Source organism: Octopus bimaculoides, chromosome 5 (genome assembly GCF_046866305.1).
Source record: "Octopus bimaculoides isolate indiv1 chromosome 5, ASM4686630v1, whole genome shotgun sequence".
Taxonomy (NCBI): Eukaryota; Metazoa; Mollusca; class Cephalopoda; order Octopoda; family Octopodidae; genus Octopus; species Octopus bimaculoides.
This window is the reverse complement of record NC_142932.1, coordinates 8,113,331-8,130,454: the sequence shown is the minus strand read 5'-3', so window position 1 is coordinate 8,130,454 and position 17,124 is coordinate 8,113,331. Positions and strand designations below refer to the sequence as shown.

Sequence of the window (17,124 nt, the reverse complement as noted above, 5' to 3'; positions counted from 1 at the left end):
CATAGGTCAGACAACAACAACACATGCGTTATACAACTATATTTCTATAGCAGGACGCTGGTTGTTTTTTTTCACGTGTCCCTGCCTTCTTCGAGCCAGCTTTGCTTTTCGCTTTTCTGGGTCGATAAATATAGTACTGAATCAGGCAATGCGAGGGATGAGCTTCACCCAAACTTAAACTGCCTGAGACAATACATGCCAAATGTATGACGTTCTCCCTGTAATTCTATCAAAAGTTGAAGGTCCTAGGAAGTATACCATCTGTTTATTTTATTACATCTACATTATTTCTGTTTATCGATACCATACATTATTATATGTTCAAACACTGGTACTCCGTAAGTTACGACGCCGAGTATTCCAGTTGATCCGATCAACGGAACGGCTTGTTCGTAAAATTAATGTGCAAGCAGCTGAGCACTCCACAGACACGCGTTCTCAAGGAGATTCAGTGTCACACAGAATGTGACGAAGCCGGTCCTTTGAATTACAGGTACAACTTATTTTTGCCAGCTGAGTGGTTGGTGTACAAACCATATTTTATACACCCTGTCTAGGCTCAGCTCTCTTTAATTTGCTTTTACATTTTCAGTCAAAGACAACGAACAAAGGTTGCATCCATGACCTTTGTCAGCCTCTGTGAGAAAGATAAGAAGTTATATTAAGATCGGAGACCCAGGCTAAAGTTTTACAACAGAGTAAGCTCCACTATGTAGACCCAGGGTGCTTATGTTAAATTGGGGCTCGACGAACCCTTAGCCCCTTTACCATGGAATTATATCCTTTCTGGAATCCCCAGCCGCTTATGGCATTTTAAACCTAGTGTAACCCACTTGGGCATCTTAAACCTAGTGTAACCCACTTCTTTACTGATTTGAAATCAAGTAAGTTTTTTCAAAGGGAAGGAGAGAAAGTGAGGCTGAGAGAGAAGAACTGAATCAAGCATTGTTATTTTATTTATCGACCCTGTAAAGATTGCAAGGCAAAACTAACCTCGGCGCAAATCGAACTTCGTACGCTGAAAGAGGGAAAGAATATTGCAACACTATCCAATACCACAGTTAGAGCTTATTAAACCGAGTAGATTAGAACAATGTAAAAGGAAGGAACTTACTTAAGAACATAACGCACCACCGGTCCAGGAATTGAACCTACGACTTTATAATCATGAGATGAATATCCTAACCACAATGCCACGAGCTTTCACTTGTTCAGTTCTTATGCGTGAAATATAAATGAAATATTATAATTAAGAAATATATGCTATAATTAAAACGAAACAAATTACAGTGTTAGGCCAACGAGGACATCTTTATTGATAGCCACATCTTTGACGACATATCGATTATGATATATCGATTAACTTTCAAATCAGAATTAGTCTTTGCTAGTGATATGTAATATGCCATTGCAACCTGATTGTAAAATTGAAAATTGGTTTAGATGCTTTCCTTGTTGCTTTTTTGGTTGGTTTGTAAGTAAACATCGTTGATTAAAGTTTGTTTCACTTGAATACTTCATGTTAATATTATTATCATTACAAGAGGAAAGAACTGAAGAAACACAAATAGGGAATTATAGGTGGCGACACCAATCGAAGAGTTAATCCAGAGAGAAATGTCTCAAGTGGTAAATTTTTTTTCTAGGAGATTACTTTATAAATACATTTTTTTTTAACAGTTGAAGTTTTTTCGTTTATATACTTGAATATGTTTGTTTGTTTTGTTTGTCTTAGTGTTTCTTAAATTAATGTTTTTATCTTTCTATTGTATAAAAATATTTTCTATGTCTCTCTCTTTCACGTTTTCTAACTTAATATTATTCAATTTAATCTTGGATATGTTTTGCTTTTATTTGTTTGCTATACTGCTTTGTTTCTTTAGTTAGTGTTTCTATTTTTTTACCCTTAAAATTTGTAAGTAAATAAATTTATGAATATATAAAGAGTTTCTGTATTTTTGCTACTTTTCCTAAACAGCTTCAAATTTTTCCGCGAAATATTTTTTCTGAAATAGAATTAAATAATATTTGAAATTAAAAGTGATATATACACATATTAAAGAAAAAAAAAAGGAACTATGTTACTATATACAAAGTGGTATAAATTATATAATATTAACATTTTCTTTTTTATGATAATGGCTTCTGATTTAGACACAATTTTGAGAGTAGATAATGAGTCCAAATATCGACCCTGGTATTTGATTGGCACTTTATTTTATACAACAACTGAATCTCTTGCCTAGCACCATTAGTTTCAAGACCACCATCTCCGTGCTCTCACATGATAAGAACTTGTGGTTTTTCTGGAGGCATTGGAACTTGTAAGTTCATTCTGATTCATATCGATCATATGCTTCCCTTTATCAACTCTGCGCTGGATGTTAGCTCATATTGCAATATAAAGGTAACGAGTGCCAGTGGGTATATATCATTGTCGATATCTCCGAATGTCGCTATTGTATATCTCTACCCTAAATACTGGGGCACAAGTGTATGGGTGAAGGTGACTTTATCAACCTGTTTCTGGGATGAGTCTTTGGCCCTATAAACGACGCAGAGAGACGAACAGACCTATTTGGCGTACAATTTTCAACAGAAGTTTTCACCTTTTGACACTCGGTTCTCTCTGAGTCGTTGTTTGAAGGGCAATAGGACGCCTCTAATGATTTCTAAATGTAACACAGAAAGTAAGAGCCTTTCTCGCTGTAATACATAGTGTTAGAGCAAAAAGAGGCTATGCCGTGGAACAAGGCCTTCTCAAATGGCATTTTTCAGGGAAATTACTTGAGTCCGGAGCCTTCACCTGAATAGGTGACTAAGCAATGTCGCGCAAAGCAATTTTGCGACATTCTAATGAATCTTCCAATCCTTTGCTATTAATCATTATTTCTTACATAGATACATAGTTTGAAAATCTGGGTTGTAAGTAGTCGATTATATCGGCACCCGTGCTTGACTGGTACTTATTTTATCGACTCTCGGGAAACAAAAGGCAAAGTTGACCTTAGCGGGATATGAACTCAATAACCATTTTTAAAAATTTGCCATTAAAAGCTCGTATACACAACGCAGTAGACTTTAAAAACATGGTCACTATTAAACAAACTGAGTTGGACGCAGTTTTATGAAAGCGAGATAAGGGGTAGAAGAAACAATATACAAAGCAGAGATTGACAATTTGAATAATAAAACAAAATATAATTTAAATTAAGAGAAACATAGAAGACATTAAGAGTTACCTGGCTCCATATGAGTGAGAACTCACTCGATTGACTGGAGCAGAGCACCTGACAACTATACCCTTCTGCTATTCAGTATACTCAGTTCTGGCGTATCCGAAAGCACCCGTTGGTATTTTTAATGAGTTATGAGGGTTTTTAAAGTCCCAACGTATTCGAGTTCAGTTTCTTTCAAATTCCCATGATACCATAACATGCTAATGATCATTTTACTAATAGTCTATTTTTCACAAGTTTAATATTAACATATCCAACTAAATTCTCTTCCGCGAATAATTTTGATATGAACTTCGTTTCTCCCACTACAGTGTGTTCATTTCCTGTGTTATCTAGCTGGACTACTGTGGGCTACATGACATTATCCTGAGTTGATGCGGGTCTCTGTATACTTTTTGTCGTCTTTTGTTAAAATGATTCTCAGTTTTTTGGTTTTATTTTCTTTCACCTCTCAGTAGTGTTTGTTTTTTCGTCATCTTCAATCTACATTACATAGTAAAAAGATGGCGCTACTGGTTGCTACAATTGCGGAATAAAGAGCCTGATCTAATTTCCAAGAGTGAATACAGCTCATTTCTCTCACCATCTCAATAATGTCTGGAACCATGAAATTCAAAATGCATTTTGAATTTGTCACTATTGTTCTCTTCCACCTTTACATTTCCTTTGCTTTAAAAACTCTCTAGGGAAAAAGCACTCAAAAATGAATGTTTACTATCACAGATATAACAATTGAATCATTTGCCCTCCACCGTTAATCTCAAGCCCATCATCTCCGTTTTCTGGAGCCGTTAGAACTTCTAAGTTCATCCTGACTCCTCTCGATCAGATGCTTCCGTTGCTCAGATTGCAATACAAAGGCGACGTGTGCCAAGGGGTATATATCGTCGATATCTCCGAATGTCGCCATTGTATGTCTCTGGCCTAAATACTGGGACACAAGTGTATGGGGGAAGATGTGCTTGGCTTTTTCAACCTGTTTCTGGGACGAGTCCTTGGCCCAAAGAACAACAGAGCAAGACATTTGGCACACCATTTGGCATACCATTTTCAACAGAATTTTTCGATTTTTGATACTCATGCCTCTCTGAGTCGTTGCTTGAAGGGCAGTAGAACTCCTCTACTTATTTTTAAGCATTACATAGAAAGTAAGTGCTTTTCCCGCTGTTGTACACTGTTCGAGCAAAGAGAAGCTCTGTTCGAGCAAAGAGAAGCTATGTCGTGCAACATGGTCTTCTTGAATGGATTTTTTCAGGGAAATTCCTCATGTCCGGAGCTTCCACCTGATTTGTCACTGACAAAGCTAATATTTGAATTTCATAAGGCAGTGAGCTGGCAGAATCGGTAGCACGCCGGGAAGAATGCTTAGTGGCATTTCATCCATCCTTACGTTCTGAGTTCGAATTCCGCCGAGGCCGACTTTGCCTTTCATCCATTAGGGGGTCGAAAAAATAAGTACCAGTAGAATACTTGGGTCGATGTAATCGGCTTACTCCTCCCCAAAAATTGCTGTCCTTGTGCCAAAATCTGAAACCCATATTTTCATTTAAGACGGTAAACTGGCAGATTCGTTAGCGCGTCAGAGAAAATGCTTAGCAGCATTTGTTCTGGCTCTTTACGTTCTTAGTTTATATCCCGCCGCAGTCAGATTTGCCTTTCATCCTTTCGGGATCGATAAAGTAAAGTACCACTCAAGTACTGGGATCGATGTAATTGAGTGACCCTCCCCCCCTACTACTAAAAATTGCTGATTTTTCTGCCAAATAGAAAAACGATTAATAATTTTTACTAGGCGAATTACACACACACACACAAACACACACAAACACACACAAACACACACACACACACACACACACACAAACACACACATACACACACACACACAAACACACACACACACACACACACACACACACACACACACAAACACACACATACACACACACAAACACACACATACACACACAAACACACACACAAACACACACACACACACACACACACACACACGTTAGTTTCATTGTTGTTTGTTGAATCTTTTAAAATATCCGTAGAGCGTTCATTTTCTTCTCTTTTTGCTATAAGCTCATTCTACTCCCACTGCTTATTTGTTTTGGGTATCTATCCATTCTCTGTTCCTTCGTTTTCCTTTTGCTTGTAAACAGTAATTTTCTGTTCGCTCATCTCCTTGCGGGGAAGGTACAGCTACTTCGTTTTAAGTGGGTATTTTTTCATAGAAAAAGCAAAACAAGAACAAAAGTACCTAAAGATTCGAATCTTTGAAAATATCTGCTACAAAATATAACAGATCCCACACTGCTGGGAACTTCTTTGCTTATTGAACTTTCAATTTACGTCTGTTAAAATCCAGTCTTCAGAATTCACAAGAATCAGAGTCTGTAAGAATACATCTAGTAAATCTTTTAACCCTTATAACAATTGTTTCTCATTTAGGCAGAAGACAAGAACTTTGAGGAGTTATTCGATCACAGCGACTCCAATACTTGACCGGTGCTTTAGTTTATCGCTGATATTGATTGTTTTAATATAAAACTACGGCTTTAGAATTTACTAGAGTTTTCTCTCTTCGGTATTTCCTACTGAGGAAGACGAAAAAGCCCGAAACGCGTCTGGGAGCCCACTAGGGGAAGATACTAAGCAAATAAGGTGTTTTAACAACTTTTATCGTAAGCGACAATATTTTCTCCACAGTACCTACAGTGAATTTGTCTTTAGCTGAAAGCAAAGTTAACTACAGTGGGAAAGATCTCGAACAAATACTTGAAATAATTTTGTCTAATGCTTAAACTATTTTGCCAATACACCGCCATTTATATTTGTTTCTAGTTTTGGTACAAGGCCTTGAATTTGAAGGGATCGGGTTAATCGATTAAGTACTTGACAGGTACTTTAATTTATCAACTCCGGAGGGATGAAAAGTTAAGTTAACCACAGCAGGATTTGAACTCAGAATGTAAAAAGCCGGAAGAAATACTGGAAGGCATTTCCAGACGCTCTAAAGATTGTGTCACTCCATTACTCTTAAAATACAATTGTTTCTAATTTAGACACAACGCCAGCAATTTTTGAATGGAGACAGTTAATAAATAACATTAGCCCATATAACTGACTGGTACTTTATTTTGTCGCGGGATAAAAAGTTCAAAAAGTAAATTTTGAACTCGGTGGGTTTTGAACTCAGTTAGTCGGAACGTCAGAATAGATAAGGAAAAGCTTTTTACTCGACGCTCTATCGAGTTCAATAATACGTTACTATATACTTATGTAAGAAATGTCTTTGACTTACCTTCATTAATAATAATTGAAATTATGATAAAGGACCTGCTCAAGTTACGTTGATTATTTTAACAGTCTGGTTCTTTCGTTTCCAAGATTCCCAGACAAAATAATGATAATTAAATGCTTCAATACCAATAGCGTAAGTAATACTTATAAAAAATGTAACGAATATTAACCCGGGTACCATGAAATTAGGTTTTTCGAAGCTTAAGATAAATGTTGCGGCTGTAAACGTAACAAGACCCAAAAGGCAGAATATATCAGCAAAAAAATTCTCTTTGGCTTTCTTCGTTCCGGGATTTTTCAGGAATTCTGTAAATGGTTTTGTTTTTCGCACAACATCGTATTCATAACCGCACACCTCACACGAATTTTTTAATGAAGACATTAGCCATTTCTCGAGACACGAAAGATGGACTATACTCATAGTGCCGCGACAAAAACATGGAGAGACGAGATCAGTTGTACTATTAGATTCGTGACAAATACGACACGATGGATTCTCGTTTCCATCCATTTTGCCCTCTTTTCTCTTTGTTTTTCCTCTCAGATAATTTTTTCTATTAAAATTCGTACCTAAGCGAAAAACAAACTGATAATATCGACTGTATTGTGTGATCCAGCGAAAAAAAACCATGAAATACTTGAAGAAATTTAGTGTCATCAACCAGCTTTCATCTTACATTCAACCAACCTGCCCGAGTCCAGATATAACATATGGATATTCAATATGATCAACAGATAAATCTATTAGTATAATAAATATCTATAAAAAGGAACTAATATCTTGGTATCGGCTCCTCGATCGTTTTCATTAACCCTTTAAATATATTGGTATTCCGCGTATTATACGCCCTATACCATTGCGTTTGTTTTGCTGTATAAAACACTGAAGTTATGACAACATACTTGGCGTTTGATTGTGACGTGTTTATCAACTTCTTGAATTAACTTTGTTAGAAAAACAGAGGAAAAAATAATTTTTATGAATTTCTTTTCTTGCCTCTAGATATACACGTTTATACACATACGTACACATACATGCACAAAAACACACTCACACAAACATATATACACGTACATCTATCTATCTATCTATCTATCTATCTATCTATCTATCTATCTATCTATCTATCTATCTATCTCAGTGTATGTGTATGTATGTATGTATGTGAGTAAATATATATATATATATGTATAAATATATATATGCATGTATACATGCATATATGTTTAAATATGTATGTGCATACTTATTCATACATACAAGCACACATACGTTTACATTTATATGAACACAAACACATGCATACATGGAAAACTGAAGCAATTATTTAAAGGTAAGTTTAAGAAATAACGGAACACTTATTGACGATGTTTTGACTCAGTAATGAGCGTAGAATCAAGTTTATAGTGAAACTTGTGACGACAAGGATTTCAATTTTCGGCTAGCAGCTCATTTTGGAGCGGCTCGCCACTGCTAGCAACTAATTTCATAGCTCTTGGACAGGTGGAAAACAAATTAGAATCCAGTGAGATTTGCAGGATTTGAACACAGAATGTGGCAGAAACCGACAGAAACTAGCTCTTCTATATTCTAATTCAGTGCTTCTGAAAGGTGGCGGTGCAACCTCTTAAGGAGCGGCAGAGAATTTTATATGGATCCTAGGTATAAAGGATGCTGGTGAGGGGTGTGGGACTAACACTTGGACACTGCGTTGATAGGTTTAAGTCGAACAAATAATCAACACCAGTACATATATTTAAGTCTGGTAATTATTCTATCAATAACCTTTGCCGAACTGCTACATTTCGGAAGCGTAAACAAACCAACACTGGCTGTCAAGCAGTGGAGGTGAGTGAACAAACACGAACATAAAAACATACATACAAACGTACACACACACACACACACACACACACACACACACACACACACACACACACACACACACACACACAGAGGAACAGGTGTGGCTGTGTGATGACATAGTTCCGGGTTCAGTCCCACTGCATGGCACCTTGGGAAAATGTCTTTTACTATATCCTCGGGCCGACCAAAGCCTTGTGAGTGGATCTGGTAGGCGGAAACTGAAGGAATCCCGTTGTGTGTGTGTGTTTGTGTATATATATATATATATACATACACACACACATATATATATATATGTCCATATTTATGTGTATGTGTCTATGTTTGCTCCCACCACAACAATCGCTTGACAACCGATAGAATAAGTACTAGGCTTACAAAGAATAAGTCCTGGATTTGAATTTTTCGATTAAAAACCCTTTAAGGCGGTGCTCCAGCATGGCCGCAGTCAAATGACTGAAACAAGTAAAAGAATATATATATATATATATATATATATATATATATATATATATATATATATATATATATAAAACTTAAATATAAGGATAAAATCAATATAAGATTTTATCGAGTAGCCAGCGTGTAAAACCAATTAAGGTAAAAAATTTATATTAAGTACACAATTTTTAAAAATACATTATTACATTAACGGCTGTTACTATAAGTAAAACAACACGCCGGAAAAGGACGATAAAGTCAAACTAGTTTATCAAAATGCACACACGTGCTGAAGTCCAGGAAAAGAACAAAGAAAAAAAAACTCTTTCAAGATGGTTCAGTTGCATATTGAAACGATTTAATGATCAGTGCTGTAACACGCTCTCCACTCGTCAGTGCAAACATAACCAGCGTGTGTATATTTTGATAAAGTAGTTTGACTTTACCGCAGCGTAACAGCCCTTAATGTATAAATAATAGCCATACCTTTCCACAGATCTCATCCTATCGTGATAAATAGAAGCACATTGGTCAATGTAAATAATTCCTGATATGCAACAAAGACCGAATGGTCACGGATGGCATCTTTTTGATCACTTACTTGTCTGGCACCGCCATCATTACCATCGTCTGCGTCGCAGGGAAATTAACTCACGACCTTGCCATCGTGAGCCGGTTAACCCTAACCACTAAGCCACGCGCCTTCACTTCAACAATAACAACAGCATAAATATACCAAAGTGTTTACTGTATTACAATTCTTTTGGCTGGAAATTTTAACATGGCTGCCGTCTCCTCACGAACTTATATAATGGAGTATATTGCCAAGAGTAAATGACTACAGGCGTTCAATACATGATGTAATTATTTTGAATTACATATTTCTTATTGTGATTCCCTACTGGCCGCGGGATTTATGCCAGAAAAATGATAATTTAGCATCAGAATTTGTTTTATCCATCGTCAGTGTCATTATATTCTCTTTCTCATAAATCCCTTACTGCAGATTAAATAATCCGGACATCTCTAGTCTTTTCAATCAAACAATTCGCCTGCCTATTTGCCTGCATATTTGCCTGCCAGCCTACTAATCGACCTACCGACTGGTTTACCGACCGGCTGTCTCTCTACCTACTCACTACATACGCAATATTTTCTACCCTCTTATAAATACGGCATGCCTTCCCCTTTGCATCTATCTATCTATCTATCTATCTATCTATCTATCTATCTATCTATCTGTCTGTCTGTCTGTCTGTCTGTCTGTCTGTCTGTCTGTCTGTCTGTCTGTCTAGAAATATTACAATGAATACAGAGATTAATAGGACGAATTTCAAGGCGGGACTAGCAATCATTTAGCTTCATTTAAGGATAGAAAGAAAATGCATAGCACGACAAGCTTAAGTGAATTTATCTTGTCTCTAAAGCAGTGGTTCCCAAACTATGAGTCGCGACCCACTGATGGGTCGCGAACAGAATCCTCGTGGGTCGCAAAAAGTTATAAAATTACGCATTAGCTTTGATTAACTGCTGTCTATCGAGATAGTTCATGACTCATGTTTTCAATACCAGACTGGTTGTTTTATCAAGCAGTAGGCTTTTTAAAATTCTATTGTTGAGCGTAGCAAGAAACAGGCTCATCCTTCTCGCAGGCCTCAATGAAAATGTAAGCTGAAATACATTTGTTTCTTTCATTAATGTTTTTATCCAGTAGAGTTAAGTGGGTCGCCATAAACTGGTGTCATAAATAGTGGGTCGCGTCTCTAAAAAGTTTGGGAACCACTGCTCTAAAGGTTAGAAGTATTAACTTTACTATAGAATGGGGAATACTAAGTGGAGCAGCTCCTTTCATAATCGGAGGAAAATGCAATTTATCCCCAGAAGAAACATTCCATATTTTTCACCTCTAAGCACCAGTTACTAAATAGTAAGTGGGAGCTAGCCCTAAGGTGTATTAAATTCATTTTATAAGATTATAACTTCGGAGATTTGTCGGTGAATGGTTTCCTCAAACTGAGTCCCGTAGTCTTATAAACTGGATATATTCTTGGATCCGTCATATGAATGGAATAATATCATTGGCATGTAGGTGTGATTTCTGCAATATAGTGTAATTTTGCTTTCCACGATGTATATACATTAAATATGATACATAAATGGGTATTTTAATCTAATAATGCGCTTGTTGCAAAAAACGGATACAGAACAGTATCTTAAGTAAATTGAGATACTGAGATACTAAGAAGCTTAGAAACATTAAACTGAGACATATAAATTATTGTGTGCCCAAACGTACATGCATGTATGTGTGTGTGTGTGTGTGTGTCTATATATATGTATGTGTGTGTATATATATATATGTGTGTATGTGTGTGTGTAAATACATGTATGTATGTATCTATCTACTTAACTATCTGTCTATCTATCTATCTATCTATCTATCTATCTATCTATCTATCTATCTATCTATCTATGTATCTATCATCATGGACGGACGGTAGACACATCGGCTCCCATGTAAGTTGCATTTTTCACCTCTTAAAAGACCTATTTTGTTTTAAAATTTTGTATAAGTTGTGTATAACACAAAATACTTCGTGAACATATATTTTTCAAATCGGAAATAGCTCTATTTAGAGCCTTATTTCCAAAAATTCAAACATATCTTCCTCGTTCCTAGCCATATTCTTTAAAACGAATATGGCTAAGGTTTTCAACGAGGCCGACTTCCCGCTCCTAATGCCAGAGGCGAAAACACTTAATGCCGTTCCGCATGAACGCAGACAAGTGATGAAGAAGAGCAATGATCCTGAGTCAACTGCTGCTGCCTCAACCACCACCACTACCACCATCACGTGTACAAACTCTGCTGCTACAGCAGTCTTGCCTGCCACCGTCACCAGTGACAACAACAACAACAACGACAAAGACAACAACAACAACAGCAACAACAACGACAACGACACAAATGTCCTTGCTAACACGACCACTGTCCTCACCACTGCTACTACCAGTGACAATAACAACAGCAACAACAACAGGACACCGACCTTCAACACCAACACCACCACTACTTCGACAAACTCTGCCGCCACTACCACCACCTTTGAACCTGGCAGTACCAACACCACTGTCAATACCACCATCAACAACTACAAGACGAACAAGATAAACAACACCACAAACGCCACAAACAACATATCTGCCAGCATCACAAAAACAAATTTTGCCGATGCAACGAAAGAAAAAAGAACAATATTAACATTCACCCAAAAACAAATCAATGACACAAAATCCCTTCTCACGAAAGAAGGTGACACTGTACAAATACACATACCAAAAGCAATTATTGAAAATACAAACAAGAAGCACATATCATACAGACTTATCAACAAGAAAACGAAGCGACCGGAGAGTTTCTCCACCCAAAAAATTGAGATTTGTCTCAAACCGATATGGCCCTTTCAAAGTCATGTTACTTGGGGACGAAAATTTGCCACGGTCCTAGTACGCTTTAAGAGCGAACAGTTAGCGAAGGAATTTTCAACACTCTCTCTCCACACAGATGACTTGGTGATGATACCGAGTTATCTTGGACAGAGAGTGACGAAGGTGACAGTAAAGAATGTCCCTTCACAAGTGGAAACCCAGTGGATAGTAGGTTCTATATGCCTCGAAATGGAGGAGGCAAATATATTAGAAATTGCTACTGCAGAGGAGAAAAACTGGGAAGGGGGAAAAAAAGTCGAAGTCCTCCTCCATATCACTGAAGAGGAGTGCCAAAAGATCCCCACACACATCCAACTGGCAAAGGACCACAAGTTATATGTAGTGGTGGAAGGAAGGCGGCCACGTTGTTATGTATGCGGCAGCGAGGCACACCTCAAGGACAGTTGCCCAACCGCCGCCAACCAAAAAAAGCAACAAGGGCAACCACCAAAACCCGGAAAAAAAACCCTACTACCAACACCACCATCAACAATCAAAACAAGAGAAACACAAGCAACACTGGCAACTGAGAAGACAACAGCATCTGCAAAAACAACAAGTGAGGAAGCAGGGGAAAAGAAAGAAAATTCCAAGACTGTTTCCCCCTCCCCCACATCACACACACCTCACACAAATAACAAGCCATCAGCACCAACAAAAACAGCAACACAACCACTCACACAAGCACACACAGACGCTCACAATTTGCCCCTACCCCCTTCCGATTCCTCAGAACCTTCGTCGGAAGATGAAAGTAATGAGGAATGGCAAATAGCCCAGAAAGGAAGGAGGAAGAGGAGCAAGAAAAGAAAAGCAAACACAAACAAAGCAGGGAGATACACAACTCCCGAAAACACTCCAGACACCAACACAAGCACACACAACTACAACACAAGCAACAAAACCCCAAAAGCAAGTACACACACAATGCTCACTGCCATCAACACAAAAAACTCAGAGTTGATGGAATACATCAACACAAAAACAAACATAACAAACGAAGACATAAAAACCAGCAACCACCCATACACAACACCGCCAGAACACATCAAAATACTACACATAACACCAACCCTGCACCACACACTAAAATCTATTTTTCCAAAGGCAGTTGGCAAATGCCAAAAATACCTGGCGAAAAAACTATATAGTGATCTCCTCGAAGAAAACCCGAAGGAGGAGACACAAAAACTCTCAAACGGTAAGTGACTCTCTTTATAAAACTTTAACACTCAAATCAAAATGATGCTCAAGATTGGTTGTGTAAATGCGCGTGGCTTGGGGTCCCCTTGGAAACAAGGGTACCTCCTAAATGACATAAAGTCACATAAACTAGAAATCATAGCCATAAGCGAGACCAGACTCCATGATACGCGGGCCCTATCGTCCATGTTTGGCAGACAGTTTAACATTTATTTTTCTCCCTGTCTGCCGAGAATGGGCGGTAGTGGCACGGCGGTACTCTTTCGCAAGAGTCTGGATCTCGAAGTAAAGACAGTATTCATAGACCCGGAGGGTAGATTGGTTGTTCTGGATGTCGATGGCAGCGATGGGTGTGCTTTTCGACTCATATCAGTATACGCACCACCTTTAACAGGTAGGCCGGATTTCTTTCGACGTCTAGAAGTATTCCTAGGAACGTCTCGTCCTTTACTTTTAGTGGGGGATTGGAATGCTACCTTGGACACGCATCTAGACTATGTTGGCAGAGATAGGAATAGACGGGGATGCAAATGCCTCAAAGACCTGCTCAGACGCTTTCAACTGTCTGACAGGTACCGACTCGATTACCCGAATGCGCCAATGTGGACATGGACAAACCGCATCGGGTCGTCGAGATCGTATCTAGATAGAATACTGTGTAGGAGAGTAGATAGAGATAGCATAGGGTGTCCACAATTTCACATAGTCAGCTACACGGATCACAAACTTGTGACGTGTACGCTAGACTTAGATAAGACACATAGGCAGGGCTCCGGTTACTGGAAACTAAACGCGTCTTTCCCGTCGAGACCAGTTTTCAGAGACCGGATTAGCACGTTAGTAAAGAGGGCTTTGACAGGAGCCATCATCAATAACAAATGGTGGTTTGCCCTCAAGAGAGCAATAAAAGCAGAAGCGGTTAGGTATAGCAAAGCACTAGCCATAGACAGAAACAGAGTAGAGGGTGAACTAGTTAAGAAGCTAGAAGAGGCAATTAGAAGTGGCATCGCATCCGACGTTTTGGCGGCGAGGTTGGCCCTTGACCAACACTTCAACGCCAAACACGAAGGGTGCGTTGTCAGGGCTAGGATGCGTGCTCTAAGAAACGAAGGTGTTGGAGCCGCACGAGAGGCCCGGGTGGCGGAGGCGCAACAGGGCAACAAAGCCACCATTCGGTCTCTGGTGGACGAACAGGGGCGCGAACTGCTCGAGCCAAGCAAAATGTGTGAGGCCTTTCAGCGGCACTTTGCTCGACTGTTTGGGACGAATGGCGAGCAAGAACGCAGGGTGGACTTCAGTGCCTACCTGCACAGCCTGCCACGACTCTCGGCAAGAGAGGCGGAGTGCTGCGAAGGTGCCATCACGGCGGCGGAAGTGAGGGACGCGATGGCGGGATGCTCGAGGGACAAATCTCCGGGTTTGGATGGTCTGCCCTACGAGCTTTACAACTGTAAGCCAGACTTGTTTGGAGACGTCTTGGTGGCGGTGTACTGCAACTGGCAGCAAAACGGGAGCATTCCCGGTTTTGTGAGTCGAGGAGCCGTAACGCTGCTGAAGAAAGATCCAAACAAGGGGGACGTCATAGATAACTTTAGGCCCATCACTCTGCTCAATGCAGACTTGAAAATTTTGGCCAAGGTGTTAGCCAAGCGGTTGGCGCTTGTCATCGAGAAACTGATCGGCAAGGCGCAAACGTGCGCGGTGCCGGGCAGGAGCATCCATGACAACCTCCATCTGATGCGCTACATCATAGAGAGGGTAGTTAAGGAACCTGGCATGGGTGGGGCCCTGGTCAATTTAGATCAATCGAAAGCTTTCGATAGGGTAGACCATCAATACTTGGAGGCTGTCCTCATAGCAGCCGGCTTCGGTCCCATTTTCCGCGGCTGGATGGCTGCCTTGTACAGAGGCATCCGTTCGGTAGTTCGCGTCAATGGGCATCTATCAAGACCCTTCGACATTGCACGTTCGGTCCGTCAGGGATGCCCCCTCTCGTCGCTTCTGTACGTGTTGACTCTCGAGCCACTACTGCGGAAGCTGGCGACGCTGAGGGGCATCCCGCGAGAGTTGGGATGCGGGACGAGCGTGTCGGCATACGCGGACGACGTCACCGTCATAGTGTCTAGCCAAAAGCACATCGAGCTTGTCGGCGAGACACTGAGAGACTACGAAGCGGTAACGGGAGCGAAAATCAACCGGGATAAGTCAGTGGGCTTGCGGCTCGGCACCTGGAGAAGCAACCCCATGCCGTCAAGTAGCGCCTCCGTCGTGGGACGTTGGACTGACGGTCCGGTTGAGATGCTCGGGGTCTGGTTCGGTCCAGACCTCCAAACGGAGAAGAACTGGGACGAGATAACGAGAAGGGTGGCCACTCTAGCCCGGCAATGGGCCGAGAGGAAGCTTTCCCTGAAAGGTCGGGCGGAGGTGGCGAACACGTACATCGCGTCCGTCATCTACTACCGCCTGACCGTCGTTCCTTGTCCCGACCCTACCATCACCAAACTGGAGCGCATCCTCTTCCGCTTCTTGTGGAAAGGAAGCGTTCCGATGGTTAGGCGATCCGTTTGCTGCCAACACCCGTTAAAAGGAGGACTGGGCATGCCGTGGTTGATGATGCGCAGACACGCGCTGAGACTGCGACATCTCCGGCTCTACGTAGACAGCGGTGAACAGGTGTGGTCACCGTTTGTGCGGCGCGCTTTCCCGCAGCTCGTCTCCATGACCGAACTGCAGTCATGGATCAAGAAGAGGCCGAGGAAGGGCGAATGGCACCGCGAGTGTCGCGCTGCTCTTCGGCAACTCCAACAACCCGGGTCAACCTTGAGCGACTGCATCACAACTAACGCATTCTATAGTGGATTAGTGGAGGGAAGGTACGACGACGATCTCGGGGCGAACCTGGGCGTCGACGAGGAATACCTGACCCGCCTGTTTAAGACGACCTTCGGACCGGGACCTATGGACAACTTCCAGAGATCCCTGGCCTGGCAGTGCTATCGAGAAGCACTACCCGTTCGGGATAAGCTCTACAGGCATGGCTCGAGAAACACGGGGCCGACCTGTCCGAGATGCCGGCAGAGCGACGAAACCGTTCTGCACGCACTCGTACAGTGTCCCACCATTTCCGAGCTGTGGGCTTACGTCGAACAACTGCTATCGCGTGTGGGACGAGTCGGTCTATCAGCCGAGTCTATCGTGAATATTGTCGCGCCTCCTTCCTTTAAACGGGAAGGAAGAGCTATTTTCATCGTACTTGTGGCTATGGCGAAAGAATGTGTATGGTGGACGCGTCTGAAAGGTCTAGAGACAAAGACTTTCCTCTCTGGGCAATCTCTCATCAACTTCTTCAAGTATCACCTGAAGAGGAAGTTGAGAGTAGAAAGGGAAGTCTTGTCTAGTGAATGCTTCAAAAAAAGATGGGTGAATGTAGCAAGGATGGCACGTGTGAACGACGGAGCCATCTTGAGCATAACCCTATGAACAAGAAAAAAAATAAAACAAAAAGGCAAAAGAGAGTCACTTACTGTTATAGTTTCTTCAATGAGAATATTGACCAAGGTTACCGTGGTCTTTTCC

The 17,124-nt window shown here is 40.7% G+C and overlaps 2 protein-coding genes across 2 annotated transcripts in view; one reads left to right on the top strand and one right to left on the bottom strand.

Annotated features, from left to right (window-relative positions):
* LOC106868314 (uncharacterized) overlaps positions 1–17,124 on the top strand; it is a 120,641-nt gene that overhangs the window by 38,374 nt on the left and 65,143 nt on the right. The gene's annotated exons all lie outside the window — the stretch shown is intronic.
* On the bottom strand, positions 6,550–7,458 carry LOC106868312 (E3 ubiquitin-protein ligase MARCHF3). The gene has a single exon (XM_014913502.2). It carries the CDS (start codon positions 7,204–7,206, stop codon positions 6,589–6,591), a length of 618 nt encoding a protein of 205 aa, XP_014768988.2. The 5' UTR covers positions 7,207–7,458; the 3' UTR covers positions 6,550–6,588.

Bases quoted from the DNA above. Each gene is read 5' to 3' on its own strand.
- LOC106868312 (XM_014913502.2), bottom strand. From the start codon at position 7,206: ATGACACTAAATTTCTTCAAGTATTTCATGGTTTTTTTTCGCTGGATC.